General features: G+C 45.4%; 1 protein-coding gene across 4 annotated transcripts in view; it reads left to right on the top strand.

Moving 5' to 3' along the window:
• The first annotated feature begins 4258 nt into the window (after positions 1-4258).
• The window catches only part of virma (vir like m6A methyltransferase associated), a 102981-nt gene continuing 85253 nt past the window's right edge, over positions 4259-21986 (top strand). For all 4 annotated transcript variants that reach the window (XR_009514830.1, XM_059984873.1, XM_059984880.1 and 1 more), the window contains exons 1-3: positions 4259-4342; positions 18374-18489; positions 19299-19385. Coding sequence is in view for 3 of the 4 variants with exons in the window: in XM_059984873.1 (XP_059840856.1) it covers positions 4283-4342; positions 18374-18489; positions 19299-19385 (263 nt within the window). In the remaining variant the exon portion in view is untranslated. The remainder of the gene's footprint in view (positions 4343-18373; positions 18490-19298; positions 19386-21986) is intronic.

The following is a 21986-nucleotide window of genomic DNA, read 5'->3' as shown; positions in this document are numbered from 1 at the left end:
ATGCAACTAGTCAATATACTCACCACTGCACATCTATAGAAGTTTGTCAAGGTTTTAGATGTCATGCCAAATTTTCACAAACTCCTAAGGAAGTTAAGGAACTGCCATGCTTTCTTTGTAATTACAGTTACGTGCTGGGCCCAGGACAAGTCTGACCCTCTCCACCTCTGATCCTCTGATAAGAACTGGCTCATGAACATCTGATTTCCTTCTCCTGAAGTCAATATCAGCTCCTTGGTCTTGCTGTCTTTGAGTAAGAGGTTGTTCTTTTTATGGTACCATTCCCCTCTTCCTTTCCTAGTCCTAATGAAGGGTCTCAGCCTGAAATGTTAATTTGTTCATTTCCCTCCACAGTTGCTGCCTGACCTGCTGAGTTACTCCAGCATTTCATGGTGTTGCTCCAGATTTCCAGCATCTGCAGGATCTGAGTTCACACGTAATTTCCTTTCCCTCTCACCTGGGCTTGCCTATCACCAGCCCCACTTCTTGTCACACAATTATAGGGAGGCCCATCTCCTAAAATAGTTCTTGATCCATTTCACCTTAATGTCATCATTAACATGCAATCTCTCCATGGACCTGCTGAATTCCTCCAGCATTTTGTATATGTTGCTGTAGTTTTCAAGTATTTGCAGAATCTCCTGTGTTTGAGTTCCTCTTGCACTACATTGACCTCCTGGGTACAGTGTGAGTTGATGTCAATTTTCAAAGTAAACTTACTATCAAAGTACATATACTGTACGTCTATATAAACAACCCTGAGATTCATTTTCTTGCGAACATACACTGTAAATCCAAGAAGCATAATAGAATCAATGAAAGACCACACCCAACAGGATGGACAAATAACCAATGTGCAAAAGACAACAAACTGTGCAAATACTGTACAACAGAAAAAATAAATGATCAGAATCAGAATCAGGTTTATCGTCACCGGCATGTGACATGGAATTTGTTAACTTGGCAGCAGCAGTTCAATGCAATAAATAATCTAGCAGAGAGAGAAAAAAATAAAATAAAACAATAAAAAACAAGTAAATCAATTATGTATATTGAATAGATTTTTAAAAACGTGCAAAAAGTGTATATTTAAAACAGTGAGGTAGTGTCCAAAGCTTCAATGTCCATTTAGGAATTGGATAGCAGAGGGGAAGAAGCTGTTCCTGAATCACTGAGTGTGTGCCTTCAGGCTTCTGTACCTCCTACCTGATGGAAACAGAGAAAACGGCATGCCCTGGGTGCTGGAGGTCCTTAATAATGGACACTACCTTTTTGAGACATCGCTCCCTAAAGGTGTCCTGGGTGCTTTGTAGGCTAGTGCCCAAGATGGAGCCGACTAGATTTACAACCTTCTGCAGCTTCTTTTGGTCCTGTGCAGTAGCCCCTCCATACCAGACAGTGATTCAGCCTGTCAGGATGCTCTTCACAGCACAACTATAGAAGTTTTTGAGTGTATTTGTTGACATGCCAAATCTCTTCAAACTCCTAATAAAGTATAGCTGCTGTCTTGCCTTCTTTATGACTACATCAGTATGTTGGGACCAGGTTAGATCTTCAGAGATCTTGACACCCAGGAACTTGAATCTGCTTACTCTCTTCACTTCTGATCCCTCTATGAGGATTGGCATGTGTTCCTTCGACTTCCCCTTCCTGAAGTCCACAATCAGCTCTTTCATCTCACTGACGTTGAGTGCCAGGGTTGTTGCTGCTGCACCATTCCACTAGTTGGCTTATCTCACTCCTGTACGCCCTCTCCTCACCACCTGAGATTCTACCAATAATACAACAGTATTATCAGCAAATTTATAGATGGTATTTGAGCTATGCCTAGCCACACAGTCATGGGTATATAGAGAGTAGAGCACTGGGCTAAGCACGCACCCCTGAGGTGCGCCAGTGTTGATCGACAGCGAAGAGGATATGTTATCACCAATCAGCACAGACTGTGGTCTTCTGGTTAGGAAGTTGAGGATCCAATTACAGAGGGAGATCCAGAGGCACAGGTTCTGCAACTTCTGTATATTTGAATTTCCAGAAGCCGTTCAATAAAGTGCCACACAAGAGACTTATAAATAAGATATGGATACATGGAGTCGGAGGAAGTGTATTGGCATGGATAGTCAATTGGTTAAACAATAGAAGGCAGAGAGTTGGTATAAATGGGTGTTTCTCCAATTGGGAGTCGGTGGTGAATGGGGTGCCTCAGGGGTCGGTGCTGGGCCCGCAGCTGTTTACCAGTTACATTGATGATTTGGAAGAGGGGACTGAGTGTAGCATTGAAACACTCTAAAATTTGCTGATGACAAGAAACTGAGTGGAAAATCAAATTGTACAAAGGATGTGGAGAGTCTGCAGAGGGATATAGACAGGTTAATTGAGTGGGCCAAGAACTGGCAGATGGAATACAACGCTGGTAAATGCGAGATCATCCAGTTTGGAAGGAATAATAAAAGAGAAGGTTGTTATTAAAATGGTGAAAGACTGCAGCATGCTGTTGTGCAATGGGACTTGGGAGTGCTTGTTCATGAATCGTAAAAAGTTGGCTTGCAGGTACAACATGTTATTAACAAGACAAACGGAATGTCGACCTTCATTGCTAGAGGGATTGAACTCAAGAGCAGGGAGGTCATGCTGCAACTATACAGGGTACTGGTGAGGCAGCACTGGGGTACTGTGTGCAGTTCTGGTCTCCATACTTGAGGAAGGTTATACTGGCTCTGGAGGCAGTGCAGAAGAGGTTCACTAGGTTGATTCCAGGGATGAAGGGGTTAACCTATGAGGAGAGACTGAGTCGCCTGGGACGATACTCTCTGGAATTCAGAAGAATGAGAGGGGATCTTATAGAAACATACAAAATTTTGAAAGGGATAGATGAGATAGAAGTAGGAAAGCCATTCCATTGGTAGGTGAAACTAGAACTAGGGGACATTGCCTCAAGATTCGGGGAGAAGATTTAGGACAGAGATGAGGAGCAACTGTTTTTCCCAGAGATTGATGAATCTGTGGAATTCTCTGCCCAGGGAAGCAGTTGAGGCTTCCTCACTAAATATATTTAAGAAACAGTTAGATAGGTTTTTATGTAGTAAAGGAATTAAGGGTAATGGGGAAAATGCAGGTAGATGGAAGTTTAATGAACAGATCAGCCACGATCTTACTGAATGGCGGGGCAGGCTCGATGGGCTGGATGGCCTACTCCTGCTATTTCTTATGTTCTTATGTAACTCAAGCTGGTAAAATATGATATAGTAGCATAGCCAAGCAATTGCTAGGAACTTTTGGACTATTCTAGTATTGTGGCTTTCTGGAGATTAACCTAAATATTGCTGTGTAGGCCTAATTGTTTAATACCACTGTGTAGTGACTTTGGGATGACAGCAGTTGTAGGTATTACTATCCAGACAATGTATACCCTGTTCATGTTCCAAAGCCTTTCAATTTTCTCTTCTAATTCAGCATTTTTTTTCACTAATTGATTTCTGTATGTTATGTGTGTTTAGAATGGCAATATCTATTAAGTAAATTGTTCTTGCTCATTCACCCGGTAATAATATATCTGGATGGTTACTATGGATTGTCCTATCTGAAATAATGTAATTTCTAGCACTCTAACTCTAAAACTCTGATCTCCCTATGAGGACTGGCCATAGACCTCTGCTCTCCTCCTCCTGAAGTCAACAATCAGCTCCTTGGTCTTACTGCTATTGAGTGAGAGATTGTTGTTATGATACCCCTCAGCCAGATGTTCAATCTCCCTCCCTTGTACTGATTCGTCACCATCTTTGATTTGGCCCACGAGAGTGCTGTCGCCAGCAAACTTGAATCTGACATTGTTGTTCTGCTTAACCTTACAGTCATAAAGTAAGTGGAGCGGGGGCGAAGCGCATAGCCCTGTGGTGCATCTGTGCTGATGAAGAATCTCAGTAGGCCAGGCAGTATCAATGGCAATGGACAGTCGACGTTTACTATACTAACGCTGACTGTACTCTGCCAAGATGAGCTCCTCCAGCATTTTGTGTGTGTTGCTCTGGATTTCCTGCGTCTGCAGATTTTCTCTTGCTCGCGGAAATCCCCTTGCCTCTATTTATTTGTTTGAAAATGAATGACTTTAATAGCCGGAAGTACCCCTTCTCCATGCTTCCCAAATGCACAGTTCTTAGCTTTTTAAAAAAAGTTACCAGAGAGAATCTTCCATCTCCATGGCGACAGCAGCTCCACGCATGCGCCTTTGGCAGCACCGAGCGGAAGTGTCTGCGACGGAAGTGACGCGAGGTTGCGCGGAACTATGGCGGAGGCAGTGGCGGAGCTGCTGTTCCTCGACACCTTTAAGCATACCAACTCTGAGGTAAAGTCCGCGCTCTAGACTCGCTTTAGTTGTCGTGCTCTCCAGCGGCGGCTTCTGCCGCGGATGCTGCCTTAGCGATGTCGGGATCACAAGCTTGAACTGGGGCCTGTAGCAGTGGAGGGACTGGGATCGGGGAGGGAACAACATTCGAGACTGTTTATTGTCTTTTCCCGTGGATAAGTGTAAAGGAGAACGAAATAATTGCTGCTCTGGTACCGATGCAGATAACAATATAAAGAAAACAAAATCATAAAACCACAATAAATATAAATTCATAAGGTAGCTTATATAGGTAGATTGATTGTATATGCCCATTGAGTGACGCTGGGCACAGGAGTGTCTGTACATAAGGTGATTGACTGGAAATGATAAAGTAGTGGTTGGGGATGTGGAGGGGCAGGTTAGTGGGTGCAGGTGTTGATCTGCAGTTCTGTTGAAAGTAACTGTTTTTGAGTCTGGCGTGTGGATTCTACGCAGCCTGTTCCCTGATGGGAATGGGACAAACAGTCCATGAGTAGGGTGGGTGGGATCCTTCTTCATGTTGCTGGCAGCTTTCTGTATATACGTCTTTTATGGTGGGTAGGCTGATGCCAGTGATGCATTGGGCAGTTTTGACTAACCAGTGTAAAGCCTTCCTGTCTGCCCGTGTCATTTCTATACCAAGCAGTAATGCAGGCTATCAAGATGCTTTTTACTGCATCCCTGTAGAATATTGTGAGTATAGATGTGCTTGCATTTAGCATAACTATACATCTATCCCCTATAAATCATATGATTTCAGTGGTGAGCAATAAAATGCTGGAAACGGAGTTGTTCGGAATCAGCATTGGTTCTATTACCACAGACTTGTATTACGTCAACGTTATTTTGCGGCAGCAGTATATCAGAGTCAGGTTTAACATCACTGGCATATGCTTAGCCACATGGTAATGGGTGTAGTGAGAGTAGAGAAGTGGGCCAATCACACATCTCTGTGGTGCGCCAATGTTGATTTTCAGCAAGGTGGAGCTGTTATTTCTGATCCACACAGCTTGTGGCCTTCCAGTTAGGAAGGCAAGGATCCGGTTGCAGAGGAAGGTACAAAGCTCCAGGCTCTTGGAGCTTTTCGATCAGAACTGTAGGAATAATTGTGTTAAACGCTGAGCATTAGTCAATAAACAGCAGCCTGACGTAAGTATTTGTCTTGTCCAGGTGATCCTAGGCCACATGAAGAGCCAATGAGATTGTGTCCACAGCAGATCTATTGTGGCAATAGGAAAATGGCTGTGGGTCCAATCCATAGAATGTTGTCTAAGTTTTAGATGTCCATGCCAAACCTTCACATTCTCAAGGAAACAAAGGCACTGTCATGCTTTCTTTGTAATTGATTTATGGCTTGTTTTTATGAATTTATGTGCTGGATGAACTGCCATCATAACTGGGAGATGTTACATTGTTTATCCCGTGATAATAGCAGGATTGAAGCAGTCCTTGGGTTTGATGGTATGTGCTTTCAGGCAGTGTCAGGGGAGGAGAAGAGAGAATGTCCGGGGTGAATGAGGTTTTTGTTTATGTTGGCTGCTTCACTGTGACTGTGAAAAGTGCAGGCAACGTCTAGTTTCTGTGATATGCTGAGCTGTGTTCGCAATTCTCTGCAGTTTTAGCAGTCATGGATAGAGCAGTTGCCATATCGAGCCATGAAACATCCAGATAGGGTGTTTTCTATGTGCATTGATAAAAATTATTGAGGGTCTAAGATCTGTGCTGCAGTTATCTGTAAGTATAACACTTCATTCTGCACTCTGTTATTGTTTTACCTTGTACTACCTCAGTGCACCATTGCAGTGAAATGATCTCTACAAGTGGTATGCAAGACAAGCTTTTCACTGTATATTGCTTAAACCCATCACCCCTACAATAACTTGTCACAGTCCTCTTATCCTAAGCTGGTGTATAAAGTTGCCCCTATTTTCTTCATATTCTCCTCTCCCAGGAATGAGGTCTTTGGAGCTTCTGCTGGTGTTTCTGTCGCTCTGGGTTTTTACAGGATGGGGTTGCTAGCCACATACCCCCTCCTTTCACAGCTGGGTTTGGGACTGCCTGTGGCAGAGCTTTAGTACATATGACATTGATAATAAACCAAACCAAAGAAAAGGGAACAAAAGGGAGTGTTAGTGTGATGATAGTGGCTGAAGAGGGAGTTAGAGGCTGGGAGATTACAAAAGGTGAGCTCGGTAAAGGCATACTGGAGTGAAATGATAAACATGCAAGGAAAGAATCTTAACTGCTGGAAATTAAAGCTATAAGGATAATAAATATAGAGCACTTTTCATACAATGATAGCATTCAAAGTGCTTTACCATGGGATAAAGTGCAAGCATAAAAATAAAAGACAAAAAGACGTCAGTTAAAAGCAAGCTTAAATAAATAGGTTTTGAGCTAGTGTCAACTGAACTGAATACCTTATGGTTTTAGTGTTGGATTTCACAGTTTAGAAGTGTAGTTCAAGAAAACTGGCCTGCAAATTATTTTTTGAGGGAGATAGTTAACATTTAAGAGACTAAAATAGAAATACAATAAATGGACTGGGATAGAATGACTGACTATCTGAAATTGTAGAATTCATTGCTGAGTCTGGAAGACTGATATTTCCAGTGAGCGATGTTCCTTAAAATTATTTTGAGTTTTGTCGGAGGTCATTGGTGAAGAGTGGAATGTAGGATTGAAGTGACAGATAGTAACATCCTTCTGTGGACTAAACCATTTTGCAAAGTAATTGCCTAATGTTACAGATGCCATAATGAGAGTAGAGTGCTAAATTAAATGTACCTGAAAATGGCATCTAGGAAAAAGGCAGTTGATGCATTTTCTGTAGCAGAATGGAAAGCTGTGAGGAGAATGGGAATTGGTATTATTGGAGATGGTAAATTGAACTGGAGCCTCCTGTTTGTTCTTTATATTCTTTTCTTTGATCTCATTGTATGTGAATTTTGCAACATGTCCAAGGTCTTCAATACTTTTCTGCTTCCATGGCTGTTTAATCATATGACAAATCCAGCCCAGAATGGCACAGCCTTTTTGCTTGAATGGAAGCCCAATAAAGTTCAAAGTTCCAGTAAACTTGTGATCAATGTACGTAAATGTCACCATATACTGCCTTGAGATTCATTTTCTTGTGGCTATTCACAGTAGAACAATAAAAACAATGGCAAACTACACACTAAATAAATTCCCATCTGTCACTTGGATGGAAACTTTATCAGCACTAAACAACTTTTTGTAGCCTAAACATGCAACTTGCACTATCTCCAGATAAAAGGCATGGTTGTAGGATTTATACTGGTGTAGACTCAACCACTCTTGGGGACTCTGAAGTTCATGTTTTGTGTATTATTTGTTTACTTTTTATCATTTGCATGATTTGTTCTTTTTCACCCATTGACTGTCTTTAAGGTGCATGTTTGTTTTGTGAATTAGAATCACAGAGAAGTACAGCACAGAAACAGGCCCTTCAGCCCATCTAGTCAACGCTGAAACCATTTAAATTGCCTACTCTCAACGACCTGCACTAGAACCCCAGCCCTCGATATCCCTCCATAGTTATTACACAGTTCTATCGAATCTCAAAATTGTGTATGGGAAGCATACTTTGTACTTTGAACTGTGAAACCTAGATCTTTGTGGGTTATGTGGTTTTGGTTTATTACTGTCATGTGTACCAAGATACAGTAAAGAACTTGTCTTGTGTAATGTTCATGCAATATGCTAGAATCAGGTAAAACAATATTAATGCAGAATAAAATGTAAAAGCTATCGAAGAGCGTTGTGCAGGTAGATGATAAAGTGCACGATCATAACGAGGCAGATTGCAAGGCCAAGAGTATATCTTGTATCAGAGGTCTGCTCAAGAATCTGATAACAGTGGGATAGAAGCTATCCTTGAGCCTGGCGGTATGCAGTCTCAAGTGTTTGTATCTTTTACCCAATGGAGACTGGAGAAGAGAGAATGTCAGGGGTGGGTGGGGTGTTTACTGAGGCATGAGAAGACATTGCTCAGTTCAGTCCAACTTAAACCATCCTGCTTTCCTTTTTCTGTAACATTGAATAAAAATATTGCTGCTGCATTCCTGCTATTGTACAGAACTTGAATGTTTCATTACCTTTTCTAGTTTTCACCCTGCTGTCTCTTTGATGTGATCTTTGTTTGATTCCTTCCTTTCCCTCTTGGACATTTTGTCCATCATTCCCTGAAAGGGCTCCATTCCATTCTCCCACTCTGTTTCTTTCATATCTGCTTGTGCATTTACTAATGTCTTTTTTCTCCGTAGTCATTTCTCTCTGCCATAGTTGATAAGTTTATCAACCTAGTCTGTTCCATAGCAACACACAGGAGTTTCTGGAAGAACTCAACAGGCAGCATCTGTGGAAAAGAGTACAGTCAATGTTTTGAGCCAAAAGATAATTATCGACTCCAAACTTGTTGAAGTAGTGAAATCATTGAATTTTCACCCCTGGCAATTGCTGGCATATCCAAGCCTCAGTGTTTGAAACCACAGAGACCAAAACGGTTTTGAATTGTCTTACTGCTTATTTATCACCAACTATTAAGTGCTGGGGAAGGAGCTGTACCACAGGATAGGCGCAACTCCAAAATCATCACTTTGTACAAGAACAAGGGTGATAGGAGTGACTGCAACAACTACAGGGGTATCTCCCTCCTGAGTATTGTCGGCAAAATCTTTGCTCGTGTTGCTCTGGCATGCCTACAGACTCTGGCAGAATGGGTCTACCCTGAGTCCCAATGTGGTTTTTGTGCAAGGAGGTCAACTGTTGACATGATTTTCTCACTCAGTCAACTCCAGGAGAAGTGCAGGGAACAACAGAAACCCCTCTATTGTGGCGACCCACTTTCTACGCTCACAAAATGGCGAGCGCGTCGGCGGAGAGGCCAGGCCCGAAATGGCACTGGGCCTCCTTCTTCACCAGTAAGGGCAGAAAGCCCGCATGTGGGAAGAGACTTGTAATGCACCTCTGATATCTTTTCCACTCAGAGAGGGCAGGAACGGAACTGTGTAAAAGACAGTGCCGCGAAGTTTGAATAAACTAGTCTGGAGTGCAACTTACAGACTGCGTGTCATTATTTCTAGCTGTGTGTGTAGCACATCGCTACATTGGTGACCCTGATGGTCCAAATGGGATTTGGACCAAAGATGATTGACTCATCAACTGTTCACGCAGTTTCGCTAAAACTGCCAACTTTCTGGACGTTGCGACCACGCGTGTGGTTTGACCAAGCAGAAGCCCAGTTCCAGATTCAGCAGATATCTTCTGATTCCACACATTACTATTATGTGATGAGCGCCCTTGACCAGGAGACAGCTGCCCAGGTTGAAGATTTCATATAGTCTCCCCCGGAAGAAGGCAAATATGCAGCATTCAAAGCACTGCTCATTGGGACCTTTGGCCTCTCACGGCGTGAGCGAGGTGCCCGCTTGCTGTACCTGGATGGTTTGGGAGACAGGCTGCCATCAGCATTAATGAGCGAGATGCTGGCCCTAGCTGAAGGACACAAGCCCTGCCTCATGTTTGAGCAGGTGTTCCTAGAGCAGCTGCCCAAGGACATACATCTGTTGCTGGCTGACGCAGTTTTCAGTGGCCCCCCCTCCCCCCCCCCAGAAGGTGGCGGCCCGGGCAGACGTGCTGTGGAAAGCCAAGAGGGAGAGTGGGGCGTCCATTGGACAGATTACCAAGCCACGCGCCCGACAGCAGACCAGACCAGGCCTGGCAATGGAGTGCACACAACCCAGAGGCAGAAATGAGGAGGCCAATGAACAGTGGTGTTTCTACCACCAGTGGTGGGGCACAGAAGCCCGCCATTGTCACCCGCCCTGCAAGTTCCTGGGAAACGCCAGGGCCAGCCGCCGCTAATGACTATGGTGGCAGGCCACCAGGACAGCCTCTCGTACGTCTGGGACAAACAGTCGGGATGCCACTTCTTGGTCGACACCATAGTGGAAATCAGCGTCTTACCCCCGACGGGGTATGACACCTGCAGCAGGGAGCTGGGACCCGGGACCCACCCTGAGGGCCACAAACGGCAGCACGATATGGACCTACAACACCCACACAGTGCAGCTGCAGTTCAGTGCCAGCCGGTTCATGTGGGAATTCACACTGGCCGCCGTGGCCCAACCACTCCTGGGGGCGGACTTCTTGCGAGCTCACAGCCTGCTGGTTGACTTGCAAGGGAGAAGACTGGTCCATGCTAAGACTTTCCAGATGTTGTCCCTGGGTGAAGCCAAGTTGCCGGCCCCACACCTGGACTCCATCACGCTGTCTGACAATGAATTCACCAGAATCCTGGCGGATTTTCCATCGGTTCTGGCACCACAGTTCATGGCAGCCATGCCCAGACACGGAGTACAGTACCATGTTCCAACCCAGGGACCACTCCTCCATGCTCGTGTACGAGGGCTCCCCCCGGACAAGCTCCGCCTGGTGAAGGAGTTGTTCAAGAGGATGGAGGAATTGGGGATTGTACGGCGGTCCGACAGCCCGTGGGCCTCCCCCCTGCTCAGGGTGCCCAAAGCAGCCGGGGGCTGGAGACCATGCGGCGACTACCGCAGGCTGAACAAGGCTGCAACTCCTGACCGCTACCCCGTGCTGCACATACAGGACTTTGCAGCAAACCTGCACAGGGCAAGCATCTTTTCCAAAGTAGACCTCGTCTGGGGATACCATCAAATCCCGGTACGCCCTGGAGGCATCCCCAAAGCAGCACTCATCACCCTGTTCAGCCTGTTTGAATTCCTTTGAATGCCGTTCGGCCTGAAGAATGCCGCACAGACGTTTCAGCGGCTAATGGATGCCGTGGGACGCGACCTGGACTTTGCATTCATCTATTTGGACGACATCCTCATAGCCAGCAGTAGTCGTCAGGAGCATCTGTCGCACCTCCACCAGCTCTACTCCCGCCTGAGTGATATCGATGTCACGATCAACCCGGCCAAATGCCAGTTTAGACTCGACACCATCGACTTCCTGGGCCACAGGATTACCAAAGGTGGGACAACACCTCTGCCTGCCAAGGTAGACGCGATCTGCCACTTCTCCCGGCCCAACACAGTCAAAGGCCTGCAGGAGTTCATGCGTCCTTTGTTCATCCTGATGTTGGGTAAAGGCAAGGACATTACTTGGGACGAAGAGGCCGCGGCCGCGATGCTGGTGCACCCCAGAACAGATGTTCCAACCGCCCTCACAGTGGATGCATCCAACACAGGAGTCGTTGGATGCTGGAGCAACTCATTGAGGGGCGCTGGCAGCTCTGGCGTTCTTCAGCAGGCACCTACAGCCACCTGAACTCAAGTACAGTGCTTTCGACTGGGAGCTGTTGGCACTATATCTGGCAATCCGGCATTTCAGGTACTTCTTAGAAGGCAGGCCGTTCACAGACGACAAACTGATGACTTTTGTGTTCACGACGGTATCTGATCCCTGGTCAGCCCGCCAGCAGCGACCTCTGCCCTATATCTCCGAGTACACGATGGACATCCAGCATGTCTCGGGAAAGGACAACATTGTGGCGGACGCATTCTCCAGACCAGCTGTCCTGGGGGTGGACTGTGCAGCACTGGCGGTGGCACAGCAGGCAGACGACGTGATGCCCAGCTACAGGACTGCAGTCTCGGGTTTGCAGCTCCAAGACTTCCTCATAGGCCCAGGTGAGAGGACCCTCCTGCATGATGTGACTACCGACCAACCTCGCCCCATAGTCCTGGCAGCCTGGTGGCGGCGAGTTTTCAACTCCATACACGGCTTGTCACACTCATCTATCAGGACAACCGTCCGGATAGTCTCCAGCAAGTTCGCGTGGCACAGACTTCGCAAACAGGTCAGCAAATGAGCCAAAACGTGTGCGCAGTGCCAACCAGGCAAGGTGCAGCGGCACACCAAAGCCCCGCTGCAGCAGTTCGAACTCACCTGCCAGAGGTTCATTCATATTCATGTGGATATTGTGGGACCCCTGCCAGTGTCGCGAAGAGCATGGTACCTCCTAACTATGGTAGACCGGTTCACGAGATGGCCAGAGGCGGTCCTGCTCACCGACACCACCGCCGATTCCTGTGCCCGAGCGCTGATTGCAACCTGGGTAGCATGCTTCGGGATACCGGCCCACATTACCTCTGACAGAAGCGCCCAGTTCACCTCCAGCCTGTTGGGAACACAGCTACACCACACAACTGCCTACCACCTACAGTCAAATGGACTAGTGGAACACATCCACAGTCACTTGAAGTCGGCTCTCATGGCCCGCCTGAAAGGGCCTAACTGGGTGGATGAGCTTCCTTGGGTCCTGCTTGGAATCTGCACAGGGCCCAAAGAGGATCTGCACACCTCGTCGGCCGAGCTGGTGTACGGTGCTCCCCTGTTTGTCCCAGGAGAGTTCATACCAGGTCCAAGGGGGCAGGAGGAAGAACCCACAGCAGTCCTGGACAGACTATGCGAAAGGCTCGTCAAACTGGCCCCCATACCGACTTCACAGCATGGACAGTTCCTGACCTGCATACCCAAAGACCTGCAGAACTGTAGGTTTGTACTTGTATGAAGCGCACACTGGGCACCACTACAGTGACTGTACGAGGGGCTGTTCAAGGTGATTAGGAACAACGGGTCCAAGTACGTTCTGGACATTGAGGGGAAAGAGGAGGTTTTCATGGTGGACCGACTCAAACCGGCCCATGTGGACTTGGCGCAGCTGGTTGAGGTTCAAGCACCGCGTTGCAGAGGCAGACCTCCCAAACAGAGACTGATCCAGACTGTGGATATTGGGGGGTGTATCGCCAGTTCGGGGGGTGGGGGGGAATAATGTGGTGACCCACTTTCTATGCAGGCAAACTGGCTCACAAAATGGCATGCGTGTCGGCAGAGACGCCAACCCCAAAATGGCGCTAGGCCTTCTTCTTCACCAGCAAGGGGAGAAAGCCTGCGCGCGGGAAGAAACTTTTGTAATGCACCTCTGATGTCATTTCTGCCCAGAAAGGGCGGGAACGGAACTGCGTAAAAACCAGTGCCGCGAAGTTTGAATAAACCAGTCTCGAGTGCAACTTACAGACTATGTGTCGATATTTCCAGCTCTGTGTGTAGCACATCGCTGCACTATGTCGCTTTCACCGACTTGACCAAGGCACTCGACCGTGGTGGCAGGATGGGCTCTTTCAGATTTTCCTCAAGATCGGTTGTCTCCTGAAACTCCGAAGTATCATCAAGTCATTCCATGACAACATGAGGATGACTGTTCAGTACGATGGCAGCTCATCAAAACCCTTCGCTATTCGTAGTGGAGTCAAACAAGGATGTGTGTTGGCCCCAACATTATTCAGCAGCATCTTCTCTATACTATTGAAACACGAGTTTGGGACGTCGACAGAAGGCATTTACGTGCACACCAGGTCTGATGAGTGGCTGTTCAACCCTGCACGCCTGAGAGCAAGAGCAAAGCTGCGAAAGACCTTAATACGTGACATGCTCTTTGCCCATGTCGCTGCTATAACCTCACACACCAAACAGCAACTACAAACTCTCATGGACCGCTTCTCTAAGGTATGCAAGGACTTCGGGCTTACCATCAGCCTAAAGAAAACAAATGTCTTTGCCCAGAAAGTAGTGGAGACACCAGTCATTACCAACGACAATTACGATCTAGAAGTGGTCCACAAGTTCACACACTTGGGGTCAACCATTAGCGACACTCTCTCCCTCGATGCTATAATCAATAGGGGTATTGGCAAAGCAACATCGATCCTTGCTCGACTCTCCTTGCAGGTCTGGGAAAATCCAAAACTCGCTACAAAGACCAAGACTGCCATGTACAATGCATGTGTTATCAGCACCCTCCTGTATGGTAACGAGACTTGGATCATCTACTCCAAACAGGAGAGGAGACTCAACAGTTTTAACCTGTGCAGCCTTCGCCACATCCTCAGCATCACCCAGAGAGACAAAGTCCCAAACTCTGAGGTCCTCTCCTCCCGTGCTGGACTTCCTACAACGTTCATGCTTTTAAGACAACGCAGAATATGCTGGCTGGGCCACGTCCGTCATATGAAGGTTGGTAGACTGCTGAAGGACATCCTCTACAGAGAACTGGCAACAGGCAAGAGGAACATTGGTAGACCCCAGCTTCGCTTCAAGGACATCTGCAAGTACGACATGAAAGCCTTAAAAATCCACAGAGTGCTGGGAGGATACAGCAGATGACAGCAACAAATGGCGAGGTACTCTTCCGCAACACCTAGAACAAGGTGAATGCGTGATCCTGAGTCAGTTTGAGGAGCGGAGAGCTAAACGGACAACAATTCCACGACGCCCTACATATGCAGCAACTGTGACAGAGCCTACCGTTCCAGGATCGGCCTCAATAGCCACAGTCGATGCTGCTCGACAAACCAGTGACTACCGGAGGCACAGTACCCATGGTCGACCACGACCGACGGAGGCCTCACATCAGTTACAAAAGTCAGTGCTTTTTGAACACAAACGCATGCAACTATTTAAAAACGGATTGATCTAAGCATGGGGTAGGGTCTAACAGTCACGCAAGCACACACTACTGAAGCTAGTTAGAAACTGTTTGGCAACAGTCTTTTGCCCCAATTAAGCAGCATAGTGTCCCAAATAAAGGGAATCGCGTCGTGTTCTCAGTTTTGTTTTTGTTCTTTAAGAGTTCCCTCCAAAGATTCTCGTAAATTTCTATAGGTGTACTATGGAGAGCATTCTAACTGGTTTTACATCATCATCTGGTATGGAAGGGCCACTGCACAGGATTGGAAAAAGCTGCAGAAAGTTCAAAACTCAACCTGATCCATTGCGGGGACTTACCTCATGCCTCAAAAAGGTGGCATCCATAATGAAGGGCCCCCATCACCCAGTACCTGTCCTTTCCTATTGTAACTATCAGGGATGAGGTACAGGAACCTGAAGGCGCACAGTCAACATTTTAGAATCAGCTTCTTCCCCTCTACCATAGGATCTCTGAATGGGGACAGTGAACCCACGAACAACTCCTCAGTATTTTATTTTGCTCTTTTTACACGACTTACTTAATTTAATTTTTATATATGTACTTATTTTAATTGATAGTTTTGTTATTATGTTTTGCACTGTACTGTTGCCACATAGCAATAAATTCCACAGCATATGCCAGTGATATTAAACCTGATTTAGATAAGGTGTGTTTCAGCCAAGCCTCCATTTCCTTGTTATTTGGTATGCTGCACAGTGTTTTGTAGACAGGGTGCTATGTAAACCAGAAAATCAAGTTCAAAGTAAATTTATCGTCAAAATGCACACAGTATATGTCACCATATCGAACCCTGAGATTCATTTTCTTGTGGGCATACACAGTGAATCGATCAGAATAGAACTCAAACATCAGGCTCTTCAACCAAAGGGGGTAACTTCACTCAACTTCACTTGCCCTAGTGACGGTTCCCACAACCTATTAACACATTTTCAATGATCCTTCATCTCCTGTCCTCGATGCTTATTGCTTATTTATTATTATTTCTTTCTTTTTGTATTTGCACAGTTTGTCTTTTTCACACTTTTTGTATGCCCAGTTGGTGCAGTCTTATGGTTACTATTCTGTTATGGATTTGTTGAGTATGCCCGCAAGATAATGAATCTCAGCTTGCACATGGTGATATATGTACTTTGATAATAAATTTACTTAGAAACAACCAATATGCAAAAAACAATAACAGACAGACATACTTTATTGATCCCGAGGGAAATTGGGTTTCGTTACAGTTGCACCAACCAAGAATAGTGTAGAAATATAGCAATATAAAACCATAAATAATTAAATAAAAAGTGAAAATAAGTCCAGGACCAGCCTATTGGCTCAGGGTGTCTGACACTCTGAGGGAGGAGTGGTAAAGTTTGATGGCCACAGGCAGGAATGACTTCCTATGACGCTCAGTGTTGCTCAGTGGAATGAAACTCTGGCTGAACGTACTCCTGTGCCTAACCAGTACATTATAGAGTGGATGGGAGACTTTGTCCAAGCTGGCATGCAACTTGGACAGCATCCTCTTTTCAGACACCACCGTCAGAGAGTCCAGTTCCACCCCCACAACATCACTGGCCTTACAAATGAGTTTGTTGATTCTGTTGGTGTCTGCTACTCTCAGCCTGCTGCCCCAGCACACAACAGCAAACATGATAGCACTGGCCACCACAGACTCGTAGAACATCCTCAGCATCGTTCGGCAGATGTTAAAGGACCTCATTCTGCTCAGGAAGTAGAGACGGCTCTGACCCTTCTTGTAGACAGTCTCAGTGTTCTTTGACCAGTCCAGTTTATTGTGCATTCGTATCCCCAGGTATTTGTAATTCTCAACCATGTCCACACCGATCCCTTGATGGAAACAGGGGTCACCGGTGCCCTCGCCTTCCTCAGGTCCACCACCAGCTCCTTAGTCTTTTTCACATTAAGCTGCAAATGATTCTGCTCACACCTTGTGACAAAGTTTCCCACCGTAGCTCTGTACTCAGCCTCATCTCCCTTGCTGATGCATCCAACTATGGCAGAGTCATCAGAAAACTTCTGAAGATGTCAAGACTCTGTGTTGTAGTTGAAGTCTGAAGTGTAGATGGTGAAGAGAAAGGGAGACAGGACAGTCCCCTGTGGAGCCCCAGTGCTGCTGACCACTCTGTCTGACACACAGTGTTGCAAATGCACGTACTGTGGTCTGCCAGTCAGGTAATCAATAATCCATGACACCAGGGAAGCATCCTCCTGCATCACTGTCAGCTTCTCACTCAGCAGAGCAGGGTGGATGGTGTTGAACGCACTGGAGAAGTCATAAAACAAGACCCTCACAGTGCTCGCCGGCTTGTCCAGGTGGGCGTAGACACGGTTCAGCAGGTAGACGATGGCATCCTCAACTCCTAGTCGGGGCTGGTAGGCGAACTGGTGGGGGTCTAAGTGTGGCCTAACCATAGGCCGGAGCTGCTCTAGAACAAGTCTCTCCAGGGACTTCATGACGTGGGAGGTCAATGCCACTGGTCTGTAGTCATTGGAGCCACTGGGGCGCGGCATCTTCGGTACAGGGACGAGGCAGGCAAATTGTGCAAATACTGTAAGTAAGGAATACATATCGAGAACATTAGATGAAGAGTCATTGAAAGTGAGTACAAGGCTTGTGGGAGTGGGTTGGTGATGAGGCAAGTGAGGGTGAGTGAAGTTATCCCCTCTGGTTCCAGAGCCTGATGGTTGAAGGGTAATAATTGTTCCTGAACCTGGTGGTGTGGGCCTTGAGGCTTCTGATCTTCTTTCTGATGGCAGCAGTGACCTGGATGGTGGGGGTCCTTGATAAATGGTTCCTTCCTGCGGCCGTGCTCCATGTGGATGTGCTCAGTGGTGTGCAGGGCTTTACCCATGATGGAGTTGCCAGTACTTGTAGGATTTTCCAGTCAATTTCTTACAAAGGTTATAGAGCTATACAGCCTGGATACAGGCCCTTCAGCCCATCATAGCTATGCCAACCATGTTGTCCCCATACTTAACTTATTTAAGCCCATCTCTCCTATTGGAGCATAGGCCATCGAGAGTAGCTCACCGGAGTCCTCTGTCCTGGGCCAGTCTTTAAGTGTCCCCAGGTTTAACCCATCTTGATGTATCCTTCCTCTCCCAGGGTTGAGGTCTTTTTAGCTTCTTTTGGCAACTCTGTAGCTCTGGGTTTTTTTGGGATGGGGTTACAAGCCTCATATCCAGCCCTTCTGCTTTTGCAGCCTGGGCTTGGGACCGTCCATGGCGGAGTTAAGTTGTTCACCTAGTTAGTCCCAATATCTTACATTTGCCCTATTTTTTCCAGGCCCCACTCCTCCATATAGGTTTCGTGCATTAAGATGGATTGTGTAATGACAGAAAAATGTAGATATGACATGCATGTACAAATGTCACTCATGTAACTGAAAAACACTGTCGTTGAAAATTGGAGCTCAAATATAAAAACCATATTTAAAAGCTTTCTTTCTTATATTTTTCAGCAAAACACCCATGTGGATGTAGTCCGCTTTCCTTGTGTGGTTTACATAAATGAAGTTCGTGTCATTCCTCCAGGAGTTAAAGCTCACAATAGCTTGCCTGACAACAGAGCATATGGGTAAGTGACAATGGGTGGGGATATCTCTCTGGCTCGTGGTCTTGTTTTTGTATAGAGACCATCCATTAGTCGGGGTTGACCATGGATGTTGTGTCCTAGCTGTCATATATGGAGAGCACGTTGTTGCCCAGGCATCAGACTCCTCCTCTTCATGCAGCAGATGAATCCAAAGGAACGTTAGAGACTGATACAGTTTGGCACTAGCAGTGTGACAGGAGTTGCCAGTCAGTGTTGAACACAATGTAGGACTGCCTTAGGGACTTCAGCTCTGGATTTTTCCTCGGGGTTTACTCCCAAAGACTTCCCCATTTATAGGTATAGCTGCAAGACAGCAGAGGTTTGCGATCAGAAGTTTCTTTCTCTTAGACGAGGTGGCGACTATGGCTGATGATGCCCATCTGCTCATGGTGACTGGGTTCTAAGGAGTCAGTAACCTGCCATTGCCACTTTTCCTGTTAGAAAACAATTCTGCCAGTCTTAGCAGCTAAGCCACATGTGAAGGCCAGAGCTGGAATTGGTTGGCAAAGGCTATTTGAGAAGCACGTCATGACAGCTTATCTCCATTGCCCCACTCAGCTATGACAATCTTAAGGAACATATTCATGTATATTTGCATCTAAAATGGGTGATTAAATAATTATCTATCTATCAAGAGAGAAAAAATGCTTGTGAATTATTTAAACTACTGGCAGACAAATAATTAGTATTTTATACTTATATAAAAAGAGTGCCTCACTGATTTTTTGACATAAATTCTGCAGGTCAGAATGTAGTCTTTTGTTTGAAATGTAATATTTAATTTTCTTCAGGGAGACTTCCCCACATGCTTTTCAGTTGGATCTATTTTTCAACAACGTCAGCAAACCAAGTGCACCCGTTTTCGACCGATTGGGAAGGTAAGTGTAATTCAAACTCCTTATAATAATCCATTTTATTCTGACTGCTGTTCCCTTCCTTTCTGGTCTTGATGAAGAGTCTTGGCCTGAAAAGTTTACTGTTTATTCTCTTCCATAGCTTGACTTGCTGAGTTCTCTTTCTTTAAGTTTTCTGTGGGAACTGAATTATATATGAATCATGTAAACCATTTTATATGTAACAGTAACAGGATCGGTCCGAGTCAGCATGGATTTATGAAAGGGAAATCATGCTTGACTAATCTTCTGGAATTTTTTGAGGATGTAATTATGAAAATGGACTAGGGAGAGCCAGTGAATGTAGTGTACCTGGACTTTCAGAAAGCCCTTGATAAGATCCCACATAGGAGATTAGTGAGCAAAATTAGAGCACATGGTATTGGGGGTAGGGTACTTACATGGATAGAAAATTGATTGGCAGACAGGAAACAGAGTAGGAATTAACGGGTCCTTTTCAGAATAGCAGGCAGTGACTAGTGGGGTACCACAAGGCTCAGTGCTGGGACAGCAGCTATTTACAATATACATTAATGATTTAGATGAAGGGATTAAAAGTAACATTAGCAAATTTGCTGATGACACAAAGCTGGGTGGCAGTGTGAAATGTCAGGAGGATGTTATGAGAATGCGGGGTGACTTGGACAGGTTGGGTGAGTGGGCAGATGCAGTTTAATGTGGATAAATTTGAGGTTATCCACTTTGGTGGCAAGAACAGGAAGGCAGATTACTATCTGAACGGTGTCAAGTTAGGAAAAGGGGAAATACAACAAGATCTAGGTGTCCTTGTTCAGTCACTAAAAGTAAGCATGCAGGTACAGCAGGCAGTGAAGAAAGCTAATGGCATGTTGGCCTTCATAACAAGGGGAGTTGAGTATAGGAGCAAAGAGGTCCTTCTGCAGTTGTACAGGGCCCTGGTGAGACTACACCTGGAGTAATGTGTGCAGTTTTGGTCTCCAAATTTGAGGAAGGACATTCTTGCTATTGAGGGAGTGCAGCGTCGGTTCACGAGGTTAATTCCCAGGATAGCAGGACTGTCATACGTTGAAAGATTGGAACGACTGGGCTTGTATACACTGGAATTTAGAAGGATGAAAGGGGAACTGATTGAAACATATAAGATTTTTAAGGGATTGGACATGCTAGAGGCAGGAAATATGTTCCCAATGCTGGGTGAGTCCAGAACCAGAGGCCGTGGTTTAAGAATAAGGGGTAGGCCATTTAGAACAGAGTTGAGGAAAAACTTTTTCACCCAGAGAGTTGTGGATCTATGGAATGCTCTGCCTCAGAAGGCAGTGGAGGCCAATTCTCTGGATGCTTTCAAGAAAGAGTTAGACAGAGCTCTTAAAGATAGTGGAGTCAAGGGATATGGGGAGAAGGCAGAAACTTTGGGTACTGATTGTGGATGATCAGCCATGATCACATTGAATGGCGGTGCTGGCATGAGGGGCCAAATGGCCTACTCCTCCACCTATTGTCTATTTTCTGCTCATAATTTCTCTAAGCTTTAGAATGTGTTGCATGTGTTTTAAATGACTTGGAGATCTTAGAAAGTGAGGTTCTGCTTCAGCTGAAAAGGCTGAAAGTTAATAAATCTCCAAGGCCAGACAACATTTATCCATGGATATTTAGAGGTCTGTGATTACACTGGACATCAAATTTTTTCAGAAGTGTTGCTTCCTCAGAATTTTTTTTTGTTTATGATAGACTGCTTGAAGATGAACACATATAATTTCAGACTACTTATATCATGTAGGAATTTAGAGAAACAACAAATTAACTTTTATTGAATATAATGTGTTTAATTGCATAATGGTGCTGATGCTTTGCAATAGTTCAACTAAGTTAAAAATAGTTTGTTAACGATTTTCATTTGCACTCAGTGTTTGAGGCTTCTTGCTTAAGTGTACAACAATAATTCACCAGCATTGATGGATTCCAGTTGCCCTGGTACTGTATCTTTTCTCCATGACCGTGATGGCCTGGTGAAACCTTTTCACCATGCTCGTCACTAACAGCACCAAGATTTGTAGAGAAGAAGTCTAAATGGGAATGCAGAAAACGAATCTTTAGTGACATGTTGCGTTTCATGGTTTTATATGCTTGAAGCATGCTTTCAACCAGCTGCATGTAGTTTTGTGAGAATGATGTAGATGCCGAGAAAAATTTCAACAACTTCCTTGAATGCCTTCCATGTGATTTTTCTCTGGTCACACTAGAAATTCTTCAAATTGCCTGTCATTGATGACCAGTTTGATTTGTGGACCAACAAAAATGCTTTCCTTAAATCTTGGCATCAATTATTCTGGAAAGCATCTGTCTCAAATATCAAAATCCTTCATAGAAATTTTTGTGCATGGTGATCCTTACAGTCCTGAACCCAATAATTATTACCAAAACCTGTCCTACCATACAGCAGTTGCGCCGCCTTAAGCACGCCCAAGCATGCCTGAATAAGATCGGAAACTTTCCAGCTTACATTGTAGGCAACATTTTAATTGACTTTAATTATAATAAACATAAGTTTATTTAAAAAATGGTGCGTGATAGGGAAATTTCATGGTGATTTTCATGATCAGTAGTTCA

The sequence above is a fragment of the Hypanus sabinus genome, chromosome 1 (assembly GCF_030144855.1).
Source record: "Hypanus sabinus isolate sHypSab1 chromosome 1, sHypSab1.hap1, whole genome shotgun sequence".
In the NCBI taxonomy this organism is placed as follows: Eukaryota; Metazoa; Chordata; class Chondrichthyes; order Myliobatiformes; family Dasyatidae; genus Hypanus; species Hypanus sabinus.
The sequence above is the reverse complement of the archived record's forward strand: the minus strand, read 5'-3'. Positions and strand labels throughout refer to the sequence as shown.